Consider the following 24,452-nt stretch of genomic DNA (forward strand, 5'->3'; position numbering starts at 1 on the left):
ATCATTCGGTCGCGTTTCACGCTGACCGGCTTCAAGGTAGGGTTTGCCGCAAACCCCTGGTACAAAACACCGGGACATATTTTTGTGGAAAGAAGAACGCCTCAATGTCGGCAGAGGGGACAACATTGTATTGGATGGTGCAACATTGTTATAATTGCGTAAACCGGCAAAAAACCAGGGACACGATGTCACCGGGAAGACCTTGCAGAGGACGATCCTGTGAAAACGAGGACAGGCGGCCTAGCCAGACTACTTGCAACTTAACTTAGAACGAAAAAAAGGGTTAAAGTTACGGCTTTAACTCTGTGCGGCGTTGTCGGCAGCTTTGCAATAATCTCCCCACAATCAAATGAACGTTATGACGTCATAATGGTCTTCAATTAATATCTAAAAACCAAGTACTGTACATCGCGTTGGGAGTGTTTTTTTTTTCACGAGGTCAATGCCACTCCCGCCAAATCCACGCTGACGGAACGAATTCCCATCGTATACAACACAATTTGGATGTGTGTAAATGCAATCGTAGTTCAAGCAGTTGTAGAGAGCAGGAGACATTATATATATTTTGACCATGGATCTGAAAAGGTGTAGAACAGTGGTTCTTAGCCTTTGGTTCTGAATCGTTAAAAATGCATAATGCTAATACATACGTAGGGTTTGGTGAAAAAAACGTCGTTGTTCTTTCGTGCCGGTGCTTAATTTGTGTTTTCGATAATCTCGCACCCCAGGGGGTGGTGGAAGGGATTTCCAGACTCCACGGTAACGGAGCCTGAGCCAAGTTTTCCCGGGGGCTACGGCAGAACGCATTTGGGGCCAACCGCGCCCTGCACTTAGCCAGCGCCGGGCACTGCCACAATGCCACGTGGTCGTGGTGCATTTGGCCCGTGGGAGGTATCTTCACCAACCCCCACACCCAGTGCCGGATTAAGCTAGTGCGGGGCCTGTAGCATATGTTTACTTGCATGGTAAAGTAACTCCCCACGGGCCAAATTCTCCAAGACAGAGGTTCTTTGCAAGCCATCTGGCTACCATGAGAGATTCGTTCATGAGGCTATCCACATATACAAACACAGAGACAATTTCAACCGAGAAGATAGATTCTGGCTTAGCAATCATTTGATAAACCATTTCGGGTCTTAATTGATTGTTCACGCTTAAGGTGGCTCTCAGACCGCATCCATTATTTTCGTCTCCCCCCCTCCTCTTTTCCGAACATAGATGGACACGTCCATCTGAATAACTGCCAAATCGCTCTCCGTGGTGCTAACGTTAAAAAAACGCCACTTTTTTTTCTAAATGTCTTGCTGTGGTTTTAACACTTGATGATGATTGCTTGTGTTGCAGTCGAAACGTCGTGACAATTGTATTGTTTTATATTTTTTTTATTATTTTATTGTTTCCCTTCTACGTGACTTTACCGAAAGAACCAGGAATGTTGTTGTTTGTTACCGAGATGTGGGTGGGGTGTAGGTGTGGGGGTGGGGTGTAGGGGGGGTGGAGTGTAGTGGGGGGGGGTCCGCCCTTATGCGATTGGCTAGGGAGCCAGGGGGGCGTGCGCGTGCCAGATTATCGCCTTCTCGTGATTGGTTGTAGCGAGCCCCCCCCCCCGCCCACGGCTTTCGCTGGGGGGGGGAGGGGCGGTATAAATACTTGGGGGTGGGGCTTTGTCGTAACGCAGAGACGCTCGAAGGCAAGATGGCAGCTGCGTGTGTGACTGCTCGAATCGCCAAGGTGAGGGCGACTCGCGCTGTTGTTGCGTTTTACCACGAAGGCGACGACGACGACGAACCCCTCGCTCGTGCGAACCCCTCGCGGGCGTTGCGACGCCGCCACCCGCGCCCCAACACGGCGGAGTCCAGGGCATTTGAGGCTGCAGCGAGCGGTGGTCGCCCTTTGGGACTTCCTTGGGTGACCGTGTGTTACTTGGCGGTGTTAGCCCCGTGTTCACGTATTAGTGGTAGTACTCTTTGTGTGTGTGTACACGTACTCGTGGTAGTGCAGCGTGTGTACACGTGGTAGTGCCCTGTGTGTATACACGTGGTAGTGCCGTGTGTGTGTACACGTACTCGTGGTAGTGCCGTGTGTGTGTACACGTACTCGTGGTAGTGCCCTGTATGTGTGTACACGTGGTAGTGCCCTGTGTGTGTACACGTACTCGTGGTAGTGCCCTGTGTGTGTGTGTACACGTACTCGTGGTACTGGTTACAGTACTGGGTGCCGCGTGTTCACGTACAAACGTCCGTGCACGATATCAGTGCCGTACCGTGTTGCTGGTGGTGCACTGGTGGTGCACTCTATACAACAGTGCCGTCCGTGACGGTGATAACGTGACGCGAGTTTAACGGTGGTGGAGGCAGCTGCTGCTGTTGTTTGTCTTGCTGCGAGCAATGGTCGTGAAGTCTGGACGGCGCTGGTCACAACAACAACAACATCAACGCGACCGCCTGGAAGCTGATCGTGACCCTGCAAGGGAGCGTGTTTTTGCAATCTTAGCAACAATGTCGATGTCCCCTTTAGTGGTTGGTAATTAAATGAATTGGTCAAACCTGCGCACGTATAGGGGGGGGGGGGGGGACCCACGGTGGTCGCGGGTTCCATCTCGACCCTGACGGCAGCTGTTTGTTTAGAGTTTGCGTGCTTTATCTCCCCGTGTGGTCGCGTGGAACTCTTCTGCCGGTTCTCCCCCCTCCAAATTTAGAATCCACATCACGCGTTTAGAGTTTTGGCTGCTGTAAATGCCCACGTGATAAGCCCGCTTCGGTGAGTTATCGTCGTTTTTTGATTGCCAGGTCGCTTCTGGAAGAGCCACGTTGCTCGGTAGGGCTTTTACCTGGTCAAATAACGAATAGTTTTATTTTTGGTGCAATTGCAGTCGCGATCGATGGGGCACGCTGGTAGTGAGCGCACGCTCGTGTGGCTATCTGCCGTGCTAACACGTGGCAGAGCACTTTGCCGTCGGTGTCCGCTTCACCAGTGACCGGTGGTTGTCACCGGGAGTGACCGGTGGTGCTCTGGAGCGGTGGCGCAATGGTTAGCGCACCGCGCTGCGAAACCGGCGACCCGAGTTCGATTCCCGCACACATTTGGACCGGCGCTGGGCTTTCCAATTAGGTCAACTGGTGTGGTGTGTAAAACATCGTCGCTCGGGAGACGAAGGCGGCCGGGCGTGTGGTGTTGGCCACCCCGCGCCTTCGTGTGCGGTGCGGGCCCTTCATAGGCGCTCGCGCCAACGTCGCTTGCCCCAAACAGTCTGTTAAAGCTGCACGGGGGGATCTCTGTCTGTGTCTTACGTTGCACTTTGGCACAGCGCAGGTAGTGAGTGGGGTGCCGCACATTGACTGCGTTGAACCTTGACACATTTCCGTCTCTCCCTGGACATGCACCCGGGTTAAAAATACACTTAGCAAGGACGCCCTTGCGAAGTGGCGCGACGCCAAAAGCCACTTTCTCCAGTCGCGCCTCTATCGACGACGTGGCAAGAGAGAATTGCCGATCAGTTCTCGAATGCGTTCCTACCATCAGCATGCCCCCCCCCCCAACTCCATACACCTGCCAGGCAGAGAATACTCCGTCTGTAGGTGATGTCGATCTGATCGCTGATTAACATCAGGCCTGAAGGAGATCGGTATATTTTTTTACACGCTTTTTATTAACTCGCTCTGTCTCTTGTTGTATCCTCAAATCTTGCAACTGAATTTTTACCCACTTCCCAATGCGGTATCGACTGCAAACCTGGTATACTTATGTCATACTGATGACAATACTGTATTCTATCATTAAAAATATATATTTTTAAACATTATTTTTTATATGTTATGTTTCGGCTTGGGTCTAATTGTCCACTGTCAACTGATGTTGGTTGTAATTGACCACGGCCCCTTACGTTATGGCGAGCTTCGGGGCCACTTCGTGAAGTTTTTCCATTACTAGTACGGTACATTTCATTAAAGCGTGTTTTTTTTAATTAATATTACTTATTTAATTGTAAATTTGAGCAGAATACCCTGGAAGGCCAAACATTTGAGGTGTTTTCACTCATGGCACACCGCTGCTACGGCGCTCCGTTGAGTTTTCGTGGCGGTTTATAGCGTGTATACAAATATACGTTTTTTTGTGTGCACAATTAAGGTATTTTCATCATCCGCCACGATCTATCCACTGCTAGATGAAGGCCTCCTATTTATGTTGACACCAGCCCTTTTCGCTCTTGTGATGCTGCAGTCTCACCTCTACGCCGAGCTGCTCCATCTGCTTTGTGTAGAGGTCGTCCTCTGGCGAGAACCCTACTTTGGATGCCGTTCCGCATCACCAATGCTGTCTGTCATGTGTTAGAGGCTGGTGTATGTATGTGTTGTATGTTGCACTTTGTTTGCAACGTACGTAGCCAACCGTGCCAATCAGAGGTGCGGGCGAAGGACAGCAAAACCAAACACAAAAAGCAGTTCTAATGAAATGAGTCACCTATTGAATTTAAAAGTACATGGCTCCAGTCGCTTCCTGATATCGGAAGAACACTTTTCTGTATTCGGGGGGCATCTTACCCCAACCGAAATGATATTTACTCGGATACACATGAGGTCAAGGTCGTGACATGTCGGATTAGATCCTGTTCTCAAACTGATAAATATTTGTTTTGTGGGTTAAGTTGGATTTCAAGTAATACTTAATCTGATAATTGTATTATTAATTGATGAGTTGTGCTATTTAAACATTAATGTTCATTGTAAAATTATTCCCAGCGTTAAGTTGATAGGTATTGGTGGTGAAGCAGTGAGTGTACTGCGCTATTAATCTGGCGAACCAAGTTCAATTCCTAACCATGGCTAACATCAGTGGCAAGTGATGACTTTTATCTACGATATGCTTGCATGGCAAAGGTTGAGGTGCGACTGACTGCCTCGCGTCCATCGCCCGCCCCTCACCACAGTATCAGCCAATGATAAAGTACTTCTGGGTACAGTATACCCGCGAAAGGTCAAAACTAACCCCCGCTATAGTAGCTAAATTGGTGTGCAGAGGTTGCCCGCTATAGTTTCAAAGAACGATGCACCCGTGTCATATTCAAGGGTCTCCCGTATTCAAATTTTAGTTCATAATAAAACGTTCATGAATACATTGTACTTTTGTACTGAATGAACAGTAAGCTTATTTGTTCGTAAATAATATTTGTCAGTTGCTCACGCATGTGATTCTGTTCCTTTCTAATCCAATTAGCGGCTCCGTTAAATTAAAATGGGATGGGTCCATTCAGATCATGTATTCCCAATGAACGTGTTTACGCGTGATTACACATCTTTCAGAAGCTGCGCCGCCACTTGGGAAGCCTAACTGAGCACACAACAGATGTACATTTCCCCGTGGCTGTGAGATGCTGGTAATGCACCATCACCTTTGCGCAAGGGCCTGCCTGTCTGATGTGTTTAGACCTGGTTGTTTTGATTTGATGGGTTAGATCTAATGAAACATATCGCCTATTTGTGGGGGGTATTCAGTCTATCGGAGCCCCCCACCATTCCCTTCCAACTTTGTTATGTCTGCAATTTACATTATTTGCACAGACCTCTTGGCCAAAGTAACACATCTGCAGATGATGTACGGATCAACAGTGTCATATTTAAAGAGTCGGCATGCTCAGACATACACTGGGAGACGGTGCCCATACTTAGGTGGCCCTGAGACGGAGGTAAAACTCAATGTTTTGGTGGGAGTGGACCAATCCCCTCTGTAGGACAGCCACTATTGACATCCCACAAATTGATCAAGTATTTTTATCAATCCATTGGCGATGATGGGCAAGCTTTGACTCCCTGCGAGTTGAGCGCTATGCCACAGCGCTACATGTACAGATTTTCGTGAAACGCAGCCTTGTGGTTGTGTGCCTATGTAAGGCGCGGTTAGCGCGCTGCGCTCCGAACCCGGCGACCTGAGTTTGATGCTCGCTCACAGCCAAAACCGGTGACGAATATCTGAACTAGTCCTGGGCCTCGCCTAGGTCGACTCGCCCTCAAATCAGTATCTGGTGTGATGTGTAAAAACATCGCCACTGGGGAGATAAAGGCGGTCGGGTGTGATTCTGGCTACCCACCCCCTCGTGTACCATGCCAGCCTTCATAAGTGTTTGCTAACAGCACTTACCTCAGTCTGTTAAAGGCTATGCCGGGGATCTTTGTTTTTGTGCGCACGCAGACGGTGAGGAATGGCCTGCAGTGTGGCCTCCAGGTGCGGCCCTACTCTTCGGCCCATGCGCCTTCCACGGCCTCTTCAGCACTGGCCTCCGGCTTCAACTTTGGTGAGACACGTCTCGGGATTGATTGGTTCTGCTGAGTCGTTAAGCGGATGTTATCACTTTACCAGTCTCTCTCATTGCTCCTTAGTTCACTTGTCAGTGACTTTGTGCTGTCTACATACTCTCTCCACACTACTTAGACGTAGTAGTAGTAATAATAATAATGATGTAAATTTTGATTTAAAGCTTTCGTGACTGCAGTAATTCATATTCTTAGTTTTTTCGGTAAAGTCACGTTGAAGAGAAACAACAAAATAACAAAATATATATAAAACAATAAAAAAAATTCTCACGACGTTTCGACCATAACTCAAACGGTCATCATCAGGTGTGTCGGTTTGCATAAATTTATTTTGAAAACGGCATATTTATTTATATATATATATTTATATATATATATAAATAAATTTATATATATAAATAAATATGCCGTTTTCAAAATAAATTTATGCAAACCGACACACCTGATGATGACCGTTTGAGTTATGGTCGAAACGTCGTGAGAATTTTTTATTGTTTTATATATATTTTGTTATTTTGTTGTTTCTCTTCAACGTGACTTTACCGAAAAAACTAAGAATAATAATGATGTATTTTGTTTTTTTTCTGGAAAAACTCAACGCAGTAAAACCCTCTTGTCAGCGAGGGTTACGTTCTTGAAAATGCTCGCGAATGCAGAAACCTCGTTCCATTGGGAAAAACGGGCGTTACGTTCCTGGTACGAGTGCACATAGGGGGGAAATGGTTAAAGTTTAATAACAATTACTACAATAAATAAATAATGTAATTTGAAAGATCAATGTGTTTTTTTATTACCTTTCATGATGATGATTTGATGACAAAGGAGGTGGTGGTGATGGTGAGGAATTCAGGAGGCGGACTCCTCAGGAGATGCAGGCGTTTGATATCAACGCCGCACAGTTGTTATGTATCACTGAGGAGTGCTAGCCGCAACACTTTCCCTGATTGCATTCGCGTTCTCTTGAATGGACCTCACAGTCGGCTCGTTTATACCAAAACGTGTAAACGAGTCGACTGTAAGTACGTGTAAAGTAAAAATGCACAACGAGCAAGGTCAGAGAGAGATTAATGCGAGAGGGAGGACTAAGCGGGCAGCCGAGCGGGCGTGCTTAATCTTCGCAGACGGTTTCAGATGTAAAATTCTGCACGCACCTCCCCGGTGTCGGTGGTCTGGCACGACGTACACTTATGGATTACTGGAGTTCAGCGCGAGTTCTGTATTCATGTATTCACGAGTTACTAAATGTATATACTAATTTCCTAATTCTAGACCCGCCCCACCTTAACAAAGCACCTGCCTGGGTATTTTGTGTTGTCAAACACTCCACCCCCTTAATTCCACATGAGTAATAGGGCAGTTGTGAAGAGAATGAAAGAGTTCCCATACCTGGGATGTGTGCTTATGACCAGTTTTGGTTTGGCAGCAAAGGTCTCCAAATCAGCTGCATAACGCTTTTTGGATGTTATCTGGCTTCTCGCTGCAAATGAAGCTTCAGGTATTCTCGGCTACAGTTCTCTATGCTTGTAAAACGTGTAAAGGAACAATCTGTGCCAGTTTGAAACATTCAAACTTGCCTGCCTACAATTCATCCTGGGTTTAACCAGGCTGAATTGTGCGAGTTCACAGATCCTTGAAAGGTCTAGACACAGTCCCATCGGTGAGCTCTTCCGGCAGATGAGGCTGCGTTGGCTGGGTCACGTAGGCCGCATACCCAGGCACCACATGCCGAAGCAGCTTCTGTTTAGCCGGGATAAGAGGGTGCTAAATGGGCGTGGCACCGGATAGGGAAATGATGGGCAGAAGTCGTACAGGGGGATGTGAAGTTGATTGGACTCGCCAATGACTGGTACCAAGATCGGCCTCTAGAGGAGGATCGTGAAGGACACTATGGGGCAGTCATCCTCTAACAAGAACAGAGGGCAGAGGAGCAATGCTTACAAAAACAGAGCGCTGTGTGGCTAAATGCAGTAAGCTGGCGTAATGGGGAGCACACGTGATGCATCTGTCAGTGATCTCAGTAGTTCACCCATAACACCCTGGGTCTGTCCCGTGACCTCATGTGAGGTGAGCCTTCGACAATTTCACGGGGGTGACCTCAAAGAGCACATTGCCTAGCACAGGCGCTGAGGTGATGGTCACCGCCACTGGCAGCTGCGATTGCCGTGCCACACGTCTATGCAGCCATGTGCCGTCACTATAATGTGTGCGTATGTCTGTGCCTGCCCGTGTCCCCACGCATTTCCAGAACTTACGGATCAACAGAAGGAGTTCCAGTTAATGGCTCGGAAATTTGCGGCTGAAGAGATTATTCCAGTTGCAGCAAATTTAGACCGTACAGGAGAGGTATGCATAGGCACATTAACAGTTTTACACACAACATCCACATTAACACAAGTAGGCATGTCTTTGCACACACACACACACACAGACGAGCTCACAAGTGGCATAATATTTATAACAATCGTATCATTAACTATTGCTGTTATTTTAATCTAAATTCTGTTGTTTGGCACACGTTTATGTATGGATGAGTTTGTGTTTGTTTAATCTGTCTGTCGATGTAACTTTTCATCTGCAATTGCCCACTATCGCTGGCCCCAGCTTGGGCGAGACACCTGTAAACAAGAGATTCATCGCTCATGGTGTTGTTCTTCCAGCTTAAATCGAATGCCTTTGTCTTTATCTATATGTCCAATTCACAGAAAACTCAATGCATTTGTCAGGAACACTGGCCTTTGAAGGAAAAATATAGACTCGGCAACATTTTTATTTGCTTTGTGCTATAAAGAACGGATATTGCCTGAAATGTTGCCTACTGTATACAGTGGACTCTCGATTATCCTCGTGTGGTTTATCCGATTTGCACCTGAGATTTTGACATGAATGAATAACTCGTGAATTTTCCCTTAAGCCCCAATACATAATCTAAAAACAGTAATCGATTATTCTTTAAAATATTTAATACAAGTCACGTGCTTAAACCGAACAAATATGTGCTGGTTAATCCAGAATCCACGTTGCATATCTTTACAACACTGGATGGAGTTTTATTGATGTTGATTTTGCGTGGCTCTGCTGCTGTGACACTTTCCTGCAGGGCAGCAGGAAAGTGTTATCACTGAGCACGTGCATCGATCAGCCATCTTTAGTATTCGGTCATCTTTAGTATTCGTTCTAAATCGAATGGGTAGCAATCATTAACAAACTAACGTTTCTTAAGTTAAACATAATTTTTACCTACATTAGTGGTTTTTGGCATAAAGATTCGCGGGAAACGGATATTTGTGGATCATCCGGGATTTTGGATTATCGAGAGACTACTGTACTTTTACATTTCAAGGCCACGGTGTTGTTTACAAATGTGAGGTTGTTGTTTGTGCATGTGCACCACTACCAATACTAGCATCGCCAGATTATACGTACAATTATCATTTTACGTGTGAAAAAAGTGGATATGAAATGTTAAGACTTCACCATTTAAAAAGAACCGTGCACGTCTACAAAACGACAACTGATTGAGTACTTCTGGTTGCCTCCTGAGAGGGTTGGCTGCTAATTTCCAATAAAATGCTACAGAAGAATCCCTCTTAACGATGGTAATTGGTTCCATCAAACCGGTCGTTAGGTGAGCTGGTCGTTAAGCAAGTAGAGGAAATACACGCAATTCGTTCCGATAACATCGAAAGTGAACTCTTTGTTTTCTCTTAGAAAGTTACCCTTACTTTAAATAATGGATATTAATCCATAAAGATACCAACAACATTATAAAGACATAATATTAAAAGAAACATGCTTAATTGATACATTAATTACTATTTACTGTACCTACAACAGCCCGTCGTTAACAGGGGAATGGTCGGTAAGTGAACACATTGGGCTCCATGGAGGCCCGTCGTTAAGCGATTCGTTTGTTAGCAGGGGTGGTCGTTAAGAGGGTTTCTACTATAATTGCATATGCATGCTTTCATCAGTGGTAGAAATTTCCAAGCAGGGAAAAGTGTTACTGTTTAGTTTTGGTATTGGCATGTATCTCGATACAATTTAATTGGTTCTAATAAGTAAGGTTACTGAATATTTTTTTTTATAATCTCAAGAAAATATATTCAGTCCATTTAGCCAAATGTGTCAAGTGGTAGGATTATTTACGTGCTATTTTTGCTAACTTTGCGGAGTTTTTAAACGTGTTTTTAATAGCATTGCGCAGGTGTGCTGTAAATCCACTGCAGAGATGTAAACATTGATCAAAGTTTGTGCAGGCCCATTACAGTGTAATTATAGATGCAGTATACATAGTGTGATTATAGCTTTACTGTATTAATTGATTGCTATAGGATTGGTTACTCTGGTAGTTAATTATTTTTTATAGCTGTGATTGCAGTTATTATTATTCCTGTAGTAGAACAAATTACCATAATGCCATAGTTAATCGCGATAGCTGGACCCGAATAATATTTCTGCCAAGTCTCATCAGACTGTTTCAGATTCTTGTGATTTATTGTCAATGCAAAATGATCTGATGGCCAAACTAAATTAACATGGCAACGATGCTCTGAGTAGTTGCAGAAATGTCCTCAGCTGTGCTGCAGAGCTGCCTTGTTTTTTGTCCGAATTTGGTGTTTGCAGGTGCATAACTACAAGACAAAATATCCCCTGTGTAGACTGAATAGACTTTTGGGACGAGTGCTGTTAGCGAGCACCTATCAAGGCCGGCACGGCACACGATGGGGTGGGTAACCAGAACCACATCCGGCTGCCTTTGTCTCCCTAGTGGCGATGTTAACACATTGAAGCAGGTACTCGTTTGAGGCAAGACCCAGGACTGGTTCAGATATAATCGTCAATGGTATTGGCCGTGAGCTGGAATCGAACTCGAGAATCCGGCTTGGTAGTGGAGCACATAACTAAACATATACACACACACATACGTGTTCGTGTGACCTTGCATTTTGAACCTGTGCGTATGTTCCTGCCCTTGTCTGACTGCATACAGTACCCAGTTTCCATCATCAAGAAGGCTTGGGAGCTTGGACTGATGAACACTCATATCCCTGAGCATTGTGGTAAGCCCTATAAATAACAGCGATGGCTCAAGATGAACGACGCTCCAGACCCTCCACCGATTCTGTACAATTGAGATTTACTCTAGTTGACACCACCGTGGCATTTGCAGCTGACTAAGGCTGGAACCCTGCGTGGCTGAATTTCACTTTTTGACTCGAATGAGAAACTTGTTGAATTGCTTGCCCAAGAATCAATTGACTAATATAATGAGCCAAAAATGTCTGTGTGTAACGCACGTGACGTCACTCCACGACGACCAGCCCCCCCCCCCCGCATTAATCATGAACAGGTGGGGGTCTTCCACATGGACCCCCCCCCCCGTCATTAATAATCATGAACGGGTGACGTCACTCCGCATGAAGAAGGTGGAGCTGAAACGAAAATTTGTTTACGCAATTTAGCTTTCATTTTCACCTTTCTTTATGGATAGTACAGCTCATAAAGAAATAAACGCAGCAACTAATATAACGAGCCAAAAAAGGCTGTGTGTGTGTCCTGCGCATGACGTCACTCCACATGCGCCCTCATTATTATTATTAATGTGTGCCTGCATTTTTAGACGAACGCAGAAGATCGTGCGGCTATGAAAGTTCGCTTTCGAATTTTACGTAATTTACAATCACAATAAAGCGTTAATTGACATCTTTAATATTACAACTTCCGTCCTAGGACAGGCTAACTAGCTAGTTATTAATAATCATTTATATTGGAGGCACCATTTTTATACGAATGATACGTTGACAGGTGAGTGGGCAATGTGGTGCGGACTCAATGGCGGAGCCAGGATTTTCACGTCGGGGGGGCAACCCCTCCAGCAATGAAAAATGATAGAGGAGTTGTTAGTAAGTAAGGACTTGTCCCTTGCTTTTTATTCGACGCGTGTGCAGCAATGGCTCGGCCATCGATCGAGGGTCAAATTCGAACCGCGTTGTGTGATCGGCATCGCGCTCGCTGAAGGTGAATGCCTTCAGGGAAGTCGTGTCCTGTATACGCAACTGCGCACAATTCTGTGAGTCATAACTGCTTTGCCGTTACTTATTGCCAATTATGGACTCGGACTATTGTCCTATCATCTCATAGAGTCCCTGGCACGTAATAATATGCTACACAGTGGCAGTGGGGGTCGCAAAATGCCGATTTATTACTAATAAACCCCAATGATCCGATCGAAATTAGGATTCGATTGGATCATTTGGGGGGTCACGTGCCACCCCCCCCCCCCCACCCACTGGCTCCGCTAGTGTGCGGACTTAACAGGCAACAGCGTGGACAAACGAAAGGCAATACAATGTTGACAAAAGAGTTAATTGTAATTGAGTACGTTTGTTAGTCGCGTGTATATTGAACTTATTTTGCACCGTACTTAGCCAACCGTGCTAAACGGAGGTGTGGGGAGGAAGGACAACAAACTAAACATAAAAAATATTTCTAAATAAATGAGTGTCTATCTAGATTATTTAAAAGTGCATAGCTCCAGTGGCTTCCTAATATCGAAGGAAGAGCCTTCCAGATGGCCGCAGAAGTGCATCTGAAAGTACGCGATGCGGAGTTGGCGTGATGGTCTATGTTCCTTGACGATCAGCAAAGCATTGTAGTTCATATGTGCCAAGCACCTGAGTCTCAACTGCACCTCCCTCAAATGAAAGAGAAATGAAAGATAATTCCAGACATTGATAGTCGAAGCACGAAGGTTGACTGGGCTTTGTGAGGAGTCCTTTGTGGAATGAAGACGAAGTGCCGATGACTGCTGGTTCAATTATTACAAATTTATTATTTTACCAGGTAAGGCCTACTGAGCTATACAGCTCATTTTCAGAGGTCACTATTGGCCACAAATTATAGCTCAACGAAGTGGCTTATCACGTGAAAATGTATTGCAGGCAAATACTCTAAACACATTTTGATTTTAACTGTGGAGTGAAAAACTGAGGGAGCTGGAGAAAAATCCACGCGTCCACGGGGGAAGAACATGCAAACTCCACATACACAGGCGTCAGGGTCTGGATTAAATCCACAACCTCCTGTATACCAGGCGAGGTGGTTAACATCTCGCCACCGTGATATTTGCTTGATGCCAACTCGTACAATGCAATGCTTGTGTCATGAGTGTAAGGATTTATTTCCACATGCGTGACCGGACAGGTGGCTCGGCGTCAGAGTGAGCGGTTTAAAATCGTAAAAATGCGAGTTCTCATCCAGGTTGGGGTTTAGTTAGCAGAATCCCTCCCGAGGTTAATAAAATGATGACCACTTTGTGGGGAAGTCAGCCGTTGTTCTCTGGATAGACTCGCCACTGGCTCGGTGCTGTGAACAGGCGATGAGCACCGATGCCGCAATGATCATTTCAGCAGGAAATCACTGACTGGGTGTTACGGTCTGGGAAGCGGTTGGCACACTGCGCTACGAACCCGGTGACCCGAGTTAGATTCCCGTTCACGGCCAACACCCGTGACTATTATCTGAACCGGTCCTGGGCCTCCCCTAGGTCCACTTGGGCTCAAATTAGTACCGGGTGTGGCATGTACTAAACCGCCACTGGGGAGACAAAGGCTGCCAGGCGCGGTGCTCGTCACCCGCCCCCTTCGTGTGCCGTGCCGGCCTTCATAGGTGCTCGCTTGTAGCACTTACCCCCCAACAGTCTGGAAACGCAACACGGGGGGGAATATTTGTCTTTGATGCTCACCCTCGTGTGCTCGCAAGCGGCAATTGCCAAGAGGATTTCTGAAGTCGAGGTCTTCGCCTTGCTCGTCGTGGTGACATGAGTTGTGCATGACCGCTGTGTTTGCGTGCATCGTAGGAGGGCCAGAGTTGGGGATTTTCGATGCCTGCGTCGTCACAGAGGAGTTGGCGTTCGGCTGCACGGGCGTGCAGACGGCCATCGAGGCCAACTCGCTCGGGGTACGTGGAGACGCACGCCCGCTCGGTGGCGCGACGCTTCCTTGGACTGCTTGGACACGAGGGCACGCAGACCTTGAGAGAGGGGGGGCGGAGGTTTCTGTGTTTATGGGCGTGAATTGTGGAGGCGTGAACTGGATTGGTGAGAGAAATGCGTGTTTGTGCCAATCTCACTGTTGTAATCCTTTGTGACCTGAAGTCACAATGTACGCGTTGTGTCTCGGATAATCTTGTGGGTTATGCCAAATGTACGAGCCCGATAAAGTGACAGTCTTTGTTCGATGACGAGCCAAAGGTTCTATGGCTGTGGTCCACAGCATAAAACAAAGACGGTCATCACGTACTTTCGGATGCGATTCTGCGACCGTCTGAAACGCAGTTCCTTCTGATATTTGGAAGCCACTTGACAACTAATTTCTTTAAAAATCAATTTTGTGTTTAGTTTGTCCTTCCCCCACACCTCCGATTAGCACGGTTGGCTACATACGGTGCGAAAGAAGTTCTGCATACATAACCTATACACACAAACTAAGACAAATGATTCCCTGTTTATCTTTATAGACTGTAGAGGGGAACATGCTATTAGGAAGTACCTGTTAACATGAACCCCACACAGGGCCACCTTTGCCTCCCCAGTACTGTTGACACACTGCCACTGGTTTTTCAATTAAGGCTGAGTTGACCTAAGGGAGGGCCCAATTGCATGTTCAAATGCATGGGCCATTCACGTGCATGGCCTGGAAATGAACACGTCACCAGGGTTTCTTTACTAAAGCCAGTTATATCACACAACCTCTTGATTTGAAGCTTTCGTGACTGCAGGAATCCATACTCTGGTTCTTTCGGTAAAGTCACGTAGAAAAATAATAGATCACGATGTTTCGATCACCACAAGCAATCGTCCTCATCCCACCTGAGGACGATTGCTTGTGTGGCAATTGAAACGTCATTATCTAACCTTCCTCGTCGAGATAGATATCCAATGAAACTGCACGCAAATGTAAGCGCGTGATGGAAAAATTAAAGCCACGTCTACAAACGTACACGTTCAACGGAGCAAACGTACGCAGAGTGCATGGGCTCGCATCAAATGTGTGCGTCTTCAACAAAAAAATAACAATGCTGGCAAACATCGCGCATGCTTGTGCATAAGCCACACTTTAAATGAATCCGCAACCATGCATGCCCACCCCCATTGCGCCCGTGTTCTGCATAGCTTTTATGTACGTAATTAATTACTTAAGTCACACTAATTATCCAACTCTCTAACACCAGCAAATTTCGTTAAAGTGCTGGAGAACGCATTTCCCCTCTGTGCTGGCATATTAAAATCGCTATCTATAGGCACATAAGTGCGCGTGCAATTATTGCCCTCTTAATCTACAAGCGTATTCATAATTTACTGTTTCATGGTCTGCCTGCGTGTACGTGTGTGTAAATTTTTATTTTTGCTTTGCAGCAAATGCCGGTGATTTTGGCAGGAAATCCAGCTCAACAGAAGAAGTACTTGGGCAGAATGACAGAAGAGCCTCTCATGTGTGTACGTCGCTGCACACACACACACACACAAAGATCTCACCGTTATGGCGTCTGACAGACTGTTGGGGGCAAGTGCTGTTTAACGAGCACCGATGAATGCTGGAGCGGCACGAGGGGTTTGTGGCCAACGCCACAGCCAGCCGACTTTGTCTCCCCAGTGGTGATTATTTACACACAGCACAAGGTACTCGTCCAAAGGCTGAGATGGCCTAGGGCAGAGGTGGGGAACCTTTTTTCTGGCAAGGGCCATTTGGATATTTATAACATCATTCGCGGGCCATACAAAATGATCAACTTAAAAATTTGCCTGTTATATTCGATCAAACATTTAATTTACTCACCCCTAATGTGATGGCTGGAACTGCTTCTCTTTGGCGAGGCGTGTGATGTTAGCTGGTATTGATGATGTTGCTGCTACTCGCAACTGCTTTTCCAGGTTTGCTCCTAGATTTATTGAATTTCGAGTCCCGCCTGCGGTTGCCTTGGCAAGGCCAGACCAAATTACTTCGGGGGCCTTCTACGGCCCGCGGGCCGGACGTTCCCCACCCCTGGCCTAGGGGAAGCCCCAAGACTGCTTCAGATAGTCGGTGGTAGACGAGAATTGAACTCGGGTTGCCAGATTCGTAGCACAGTGAGCTACCCACTGCGCCACCGTGCACAAAACAAACAGACAAAAATCCCCCACATAGTCTTGAATTGTACTGTTGGGGCAAATACTGTTAGCGAGCACCTATGAAGGCCGAAATGGTACACGAGGGGGTGGGTGGCCAGCACCACGCCCGACCGCCTTCGTCTCCCTCGTGGCGATGTTTACACACTGCACTAGGTCCTCATTTGAGGCTGAGTCGACCTAGGGGAGGCCTAGGACCGGTTCAGATAATCGTCACTGGTGTTTGGCCGTGAGCGGGAATCGAATCCAGGTCGCCTGGTTTGTAGTGCAGTGGGCTAACCACTACCGCTCACCACCGCGCACACACACACGCATTCTTATATACATTCAGAACAACTACCACACAAATCTATACCTTCGATTGAGTGGAAATGGCGTGGGCTGTGGACAAGGGAGAGTGACGGGACAAGGTAACTTGGGGCACCTTCCATCAGTTAATATTTTGATTCCTAGTAGATTTTTGGGTAAGGCCACAGATTTCTGACCAAAAATTGGCGTCGTTAATATCTATCACCTGACAGACAAACCATATTAATGTCACGTGTACCAGCGTTTATCGCACTAATTATTAATCAACAATTGTTAGACAATTTCAGGTGTGTCTTAACGACCCAGTACAGTCATCCCTTGTTGTATGGCAACTCGGTATACATAATTTAGCTATAACCGAACCTAGAATTTAGGGAAAGAATAACATATATACGTTTCCGATAACATCGTGTTCATGGAAATTTGAATCTCTATTTTGTGGGTTAAAATCTTAACAACGCGCGGTCTGTCGTTTGACCCCGTGCGCATTTCACTCTGCTCCACGTGTTTTACATGGCACACTGTTCCCGTGCTCTAACTAAACTAAACCGTTTTTATTTACCCAGGTAAGGCCCCCCACTGAGCTATATAGCTATTTTTCAGAAGCGACCTGGCCATAGATAATAGCTCAACGAAGTGGCTTATCACGTGGAGATTTATAGCAGCCAAATACTCTAAACGCGTGACGTTGACTCTAAATGTGGAGGGGAAAACCAGAACCCGGAGAAGAGTCCACGCCAACTCCAAATATACAGCAGCAGCAGGCGTCAGTCTGGATTGAACCCACGACCTCCTGTATACCAGGCGAGTTAGTTAACATCTCCTAGCCACCGTGATGATGATGATGAGAGAGAGACACGCAAACTCCAAATATACAGCAGCAGCAGGCGTCAGTCGGGATCGAACCCACGACCTCCTGTACACCAGGCGAGGTAGTTAACATCTAGCCACCGTGATGATGATGATGAGAGAGAAACACCGCAAACTCCAAATATACAGCAGCAGGCGATGGGGTGTCGGGATCGAACCCACGACCTCCTGTATACCAGGCGAGGTAGTTAACATCTCCTAGCCACCGTGATGATGATGAGAGAGAGAGAGACACGCAAACTCCAAATATGCAGCAGCAGCAGGCGATGGGGTGTCGGGATCGAACCCACGACCTCCTGTACACCAGGCGAGGTAGTTAACATGTCCTAGCCACCGTGATGATGATGATGATGAGAGAGAGAGAGAGACATGCAAACTCCAAATATGCAGCAGCAGCAGGCGATGGGGTGTCGGGATCGAACCCACGACCTCCTGTACACCAGGCGATGCAGTTAACATCTCCTAGCTACCGTGATGATGATGATGAGAGAGGGAGAGACACCGCAAACTCCAAATATACTGCAGCAGGCAATTCGGTGTCGGGATCGAACCCACGACCTCCTGTATACCAGGCGAGGTAGTTAACATCTAGCCACCGTGATGATGATGAGAGAGAGAGAGAGACATGCAAACTCCAAATATGCAGCAGCAGCAGGCGATGGGGTGTCGGGATCAAGCCCACGACCTCCTGTACACCAGGCGAGGCAGTTAACATCTCCTAGCCACCGTGATGATGATGAGAGAGAGAGACATGCAAACTCCAAATATACAGCAGTAGCAGGCGATGGGGTGTCGGGATTGAACCCACGACCTCCTATTTACCAGGCGAGGCAGTTAACATCTCGCCCACTGCTCTCTGCTCCGCCCAAGCTCGGCTGGTTCTGGTTCGTTCCTTTGTGTTGATCACGCTACTGTAGTGACTGCAGGGATTTGCCCTGTTTCACCGCTTCGACTTTAGTTAAAGTAAGGCAAGATGTCTGGAAAGAGGCCATTAAGTGCAAGTGATAGCAGAAATAGATTGTAAAGCAATTACCTCTTGATTTAAGTACTGTACAGTATTTTTTATTTCGTGGCATATTTTGAGTTTTTTATTAATTTGATCACTTTTTCCATGAAATATGTGGATGAAAAAAAGTTCGCTGCATATTTGAGTGAATTTATTCCTGTCTTGGGGCTAAATTTGTTTCCGTAAGAGTGCATCTCCAATCATACAATTGCCGTCAATTTGGAAACTAGGGTTCGATAAACTGATTAATTTTGCTTTGTCTGTTGCGTAATATTGGGGGATTCCCATCATTCAGATTTGGTTCCAATGCAGGTGTGCGGTTGGTTCTGCTGCTGTGCAACCAGCAGTGATCCAGTTACAGGGTGTAGAGTGGGGGTGTCCACAACACTACTCATTGCCTGAGAAAGCTCATTGTGTGTGGAAGGGCAGTACCAACTCTTTTAATAGCACATGCACGGTCGCTGGAAGCTGTAAATAATTCCATGACTGCCCGTTAGTGAAGCGCATGAACAGAATGGAACAACGTGGACTTCCAGAATGAACACCTCCATTTCAGACCCAAACATCACACCTCCTGGCTTTGACGTTCCTCCTCGGAAAGAAACCGGCGGTGTAACCATACACTACATCAACAGGCCGATGCGCACACCTTCGTGAATGGAGAATGAAAGACACGAGCCACGGTACGATTGCAGCCATGAATCCCAAACTATGGACCATTAAGTAAACCGCTCAGTGCTCTGCGTCTTTCAGCAGAGGAGGAATATCAAAACTACATGAATTCTCAACTGAAGCCTTTCTGTGACTATCAGACATTGGCATTTAGCTCCTGAACACATTGTGAAAAGCAAGAATAGAGTGGTGAGCCTTTTCCACATTGTCGTAACCTACAGGGTGTTCTGCTGGCTGCAGAAGCTGTGCTGATGTTAAATAACATTTGTCATTGTGCCCCTGTGTTGCGTGTGTGTGTGTGTCTGCATTCCAGGCCTATGCAGTGACCGAGCCCGGAGCCGGCTCCGACGTGGCTGGAATTAAGACTCGTGCTGTGAAGAAGGGAGACACTTACGTCATCAATGGTCAAAAGATGTGGATCACCAATGGTGGCAAGGCAAACTGGTTTGTGACGTTGTGCAGGAGTGTGTGTGTGTGGGCATGAGTGCTTTGGTGGCGGAGCAAGTCTTGTGTGCAGAAGCGAGAGTTTGTACGGTGTCACAGCCGAGCGGCAGCATGTTCACTGCGTGTTGCAGAGGTCCGCGGTTCCAATGCAGTGGCTGCCCTCGTTAATACTGCTGGTGCGATCGCAATGAAAGAGGAGCCGTCTTCTGCACAGTGGACTTTGAAGATCCCGTGACGTCATTTGAAATGAGTGGGCCGTTGTGTGCTATATGTATGTTGAACTTCTTTTGCAACATACGTAGCCAACCGTACTAATTGGAGGCATGGGAAATCAGAGGTGCTGGGCGTCATGGTGCAAATTTTAAACAATTACCGCAAATTAGTCAATTGGAATTAAACATAGCAATCATACCCCCCTCCTGAAAAATACTTGGCAAGGCCTTCCTGAAGAAGTCTTAAGACTGAGGCTTTCCTGGGTAAACGAACGCAATGAATGGGTGCAGGAGCCGCATGTGTGGTTCCGGAGTAATCCATGATCTGTCCCATGTGAGGAGTGTGTGGCGACTGCCCCCATTCTCACTGCCATACAGTCCTCTGTCAATGTCCACTGCATGGGAGAGATACAAATATGGGGTTCCTTCAGCTAATGTGACGTGAATAACGAATCAGAATCGGCAATTCTAAAGAAATTAGTTTTCCATATAGATGAGTTAAAAGTGCATAACTTCAGTGGCTTGATAATATCGGAAGGAAGAGTGTTCGAGGCGGCCGCAGACGTGCATCTGAAAGAGCGCGATGCGGCGACCGTCTTTGCTCGATGGCTCACCAAACGCTGCTGCCCCGAGGATGACCGGAGTTTGCGTGATGATTTATGCGCCTTGACGAGATCAGCGAGGTGGGCGCCGGATCGTGTTTTATATTTAATGGCGAATCTCAACAAATCTGTTTTTGAATGTCACCAAAGACAACTCGATATCTCTATACAGTAAAACCTTGGATTGCGAGTAACTTGGTCTGAGAGTGTTTTGCAAGACGAGCAAAATTTTAAAATAAATTTTAACTTGATAAACGGGCGAGGTCTTGCAATACGAGCAGTACGTGTACACTTTGTCTGCCGAGCGTCACGTGATCACAACTGATATACGAGTGCTTTGATATACGAGTGCTTTGGATTACAAACACGTTTCCGGATCGAATTATGCTCACAATCCAAGGTTTTACTGTACTGTGAAGAAGAGTCATTGCCGACTGTAGATGTTTTCTTTCCTTTTAAGGCCAAAGTTATGTATGAGGTGTGCTCTGGTGGTGAGATGTTAACTACCTCGCGACCTTGCCCGTGCCTACACGTGCCCGTCGAGGTGGGGAGTGCCCGTGTAGCGGTTAGCGCTGCGTTACGAACCCGGCGACCCAAGTTCGATTCCCGCTCGCGGCCAACACCAGTGACGATAATCTGAACCGGTCCTGGGCCTCCCCTAAGTCGACTCTGCCTCAAATGAGTGCCTGGTGCAGTGTGTAAACATCGCCACTGGGGAGACAAAGGGCATTGTGTTGTCCACCCACCCCATCGTGTGATGTGCCGGCCTTCATAGGTGCTCAATGACAGCACTTGCCACAAAGGTCTTTTATGTCTTTGTGTGTCCAGGTACTTTGTTCTCACGCGCACCGAGACAGACCCCAAGGTTCCAGCCAGTAAGGCCTTCACGGGGTTCATTGTGGATGCTGACACGCCAGGAGTCGTGCCAGGAAGAAAGGTGTGTGTGTGTGTCTGTGTTTGCGAGTGTCAGATTGCGTACGTGTCCACAGAGATCACATGGTGGCATGTTTGACTTTGCGCATGTGTAATCCATGTGAGTTCATGAGTCTTGATGTCTATTGTAGGCTAATTCATTTGCCGGCTAGTTAATCATCATCAACCCTGGTGCCTTCTGAAGTTGTATATCTGTGGCAGACACCTCCATTGGATTGTGCATTGTGAGCATTCCACCTGGTATTTTCAAACCCTGTTATCAAAAACAATTTATATTCACGTTTTGTCTTACCTGCAACCGCATTTCAAGATTCCACAGTAGGTCAAGGGGCAGCCCTGCAACATGCCTCCTCATGTCACAGCTGGCAGAAGGGCCTCTACTCGAGGGAGCTTAAGAGTGTTTTTGCCCACCCTGCCACGCTTGGCAGATGTGTTGAGATGTGTAGGAGTACCCACAATTTATCCCACCACAAGCTCCCTGTGTATAGCACAACTATGAATACTGTGCTGTACCCAGGTATACTGCTGGGTGGACAGTTATTCGTGCGTTTTTGCAACGTTGCACATGTACACATTCGGTCTTAGGCCGTAAAAGTGACATTACCTGCCTCTGTGCGCGTGTTTTGTGTGTGCCCGCGCATTTGTCTGCGTGTGTACGTGTGTATTTATGTGTTTCTGAGGGGAGCGGTAGTGTAGCGGCTACCGCACTGCGATACAATCCCGGTGACCCGAGTTCGATTCTCGCTCACGGCCACCACCAGTGACGATTATTGGAACCAGTCCTGGGCCTTCTCGAGCTCGACTTGGCCTCAAATGAGTACCTGGTGCGGTGTGTAAACATGGCCGCTGGGGAGACAAAGGCGGTCGGGCGTGGTGTTGGCCACCCACCCCCTCGTGTGCCGTGCCGGCCTTCATAGGTGCTCGTAGACAGTTCTTGTCCCAACAGTCTGTTAAGGCTACACGGGAGATCTTTGTCTTTGTGTGCGCGTGTCTTGTGACGTGAACAGGAGATGAACATGGGCCAGCGCTGCTCTGACACCCGAGGGATCACGTTCGAGGACGTTGTCGTCCCCAAAGAGAACGTTCTGATCGGAGAGGGAGCCGGCTTCAAGATCGCCATGGGAGCTTTCGACAAGACGCGCCCCCCTGTACGCCTGCAAAGACAGAGATCCCCCGTTTAGCCATAACAGACTGTAGAAGCAAGTGCCGTTAGCGAGTACCACCTAATAAAGGCCGGCACGGCACACGAGTGGGTGGGTGGCCAGCACCACCCCCGGCCGCCTTTGTCTCCCCAGTGGCAATGTTTACACACCATGCTAGGTACTCGTTTGAGGCTGAGTCGACCTAGGGGAGACCCATAACCGGTTAAAATAATCGTCACTGGTGTTGGCCTGTACGCCTACAAAAGACAAAGATCCCCCGTATAGCCTTAACAGACTGTAGGGGCAAGTGCTGTTAGCGAGCACCAATGAAGGCCGGCACGGCACACGAGTGGGTGGGTGGCCAGCACCACGCCCGGCCGCCTTTGTCTCCCTAGCGGCGATGTTTACACATTGCACCAGGTACTCATTTGAGGCTGAGTCGACATAGGGGTGGCCCTGGACCGGTTTAGATAATTGTCACTGGTGTTGGCCGTGAGCGGGAATCGAACCCGGGTCGTTGGGTTCGTTAGCGCACGCAGATGCACACACACACACATCCCCAGTGCACTCCCACGCGCTTGTCCGTACCCTTCCGGGGGGGAGGGGTGGGGGTGGGGGTGGCTGCTCGTAAGTGGCGTGGCCACAAGAGGGCGACAAAGTGCGTGGTTTGGCTATAACCCCTGGGCATCACGTGATGACTGGGTGTCATTGCCTTGTGTGTCTTGAGACTTCCCCCGGCGTCCCATGTTCTTCTGCAATTTGTTTAAACGTCTGAATCCAAAAAGTTCCGACTCGACGAGACTCGGGCTTTTCTGAATGGAAGCCGTTATTTCATGCACCTGCGTTGCGCACATATTGGCTGCATGAATACAAAAATAATGTTGTACTAGAACCAGGGGCGGAGCCAGGATTTTCAGCCCGGGGTGACATTCAACAAATGTTAATTTCAAGAATAATTAGAGAGTCAGGCTGTTGAACTTAGATGCCATCGGTTGGCGACACGCTCTGACAATGCAGTTGCACGGAGTCCGCCAGACCGAGTGTCGTACACTTATACAGCAGAATGTTTCAGATTTTCGATTTTTTATATTTTTTCGGGGGTGACAATTGTCTACCATGTCACCCCCCCCTGGCTCCGCCCCTGACTAGAACACGAATATTAATTTAGTTTTAGGAGGGGCTCTGAATCAGAATCTTTATTTTTACCTTGGAGAAATCCGATGAGCTATAAAGCTCTTTTAAAAAAAAGTATCCAGTACGGGCGGGTCAGAAAGTTACAACATGTGCCGTGCATGTAAGATAATAAGTTGCTGCTGGGGAGAAGTCTAAAGAGACGAGACAGAGAGCTAGAGAGAGAGGCCCAGTTCAACGGCTGTTCAGCCACGACTTCATTGACTGGGCGCCACAGTGGCCAGATGTTAACTACCTCACCTGATGTACAGGAAGTCGTGGGTCTGATTTCGACCCTAACACCTCTATTTGGAGCTTGCATATCTCTCTCCCCGTGGTCGCGTGGATTTTACTCCGGCTCCTCCGTTTTTCCCTCCACGTTTACAAATACGCGTTTAGAGTTTTTGGCTGCTATACACTTCCACACAATGATAAGCCACTTTGTTGAGCTATCGTTTGTTATAGCCAGGTAGCTTCTGAAAAAGAGCTATATAGCTCAGTGGGCCCTTACCGATGACCTCCGAGGGCGGGGAATCCAGAGCGCTGGGCACCGTGCAGACAACAGCCTGGTAGTCACCCCAGGGTTCGAAGCCCGGAGCGCCGTCACCCTGTGTACTGG

At 47.4% G+C, this 24,452-nt stretch overlaps 1 protein-coding gene across 1 annotated transcript in view; it reads left to right on the forward strand.

The window, feature by feature from the left end:
- The first annotated feature begins 1,623 nt into the window (after positions 1–1,623).
- The window catches only part of ACADM (acyl-CoA dehydrogenase medium chain), a 29,516-nt gene continuing 6,687 nt past the window's right edge, over positions 1,624–24,452 (forward strand). The window contains exons 1-9 of the mRNA XM_032946713.2: positions 1,624–1,731; positions 6,187–6,289; positions 8,554–8,651; positions 11,299–11,368; positions 14,167–14,267; positions 15,724–15,804; positions 19,644–19,774; positions 21,417–21,525; positions 22,529–22,669. Coding sequence (XP_032802604.1) covers positions 1,696–1,731; positions 6,187–6,289; positions 8,554–8,651; positions 11,299–11,368; positions 14,167–14,267; positions 15,724–15,804; positions 19,644–19,774; positions 21,417–21,525; positions 22,529–22,669 — 870 coding nt within the window. The 5' untranslated portion in view covers positions 1,624–1,695. The remainder of the gene's footprint in view (positions 1,732–6,186; positions 6,290–8,553; positions 8,652–11,298; positions 11,369–14,166; positions 14,268–15,723; positions 15,805–19,643; positions 19,775–21,416; positions 21,526–22,528; positions 22,670–24,452) is intronic.

This window comes from Petromyzon marinus, chromosome 5, assembly GCF_048934315.1.
Source record: "Petromyzon marinus isolate PM22_M1 ecotype Great Lakes invasive population chromosome 5, UKy_Petmar_22M1.pri1.0, whole genome shotgun sequence".
Lineage (NCBI taxonomy): Eukaryota > Metazoa > Chordata > Hyperoartia > Petromyzontiformes > Petromyzontidae > Petromyzon > Petromyzon marinus.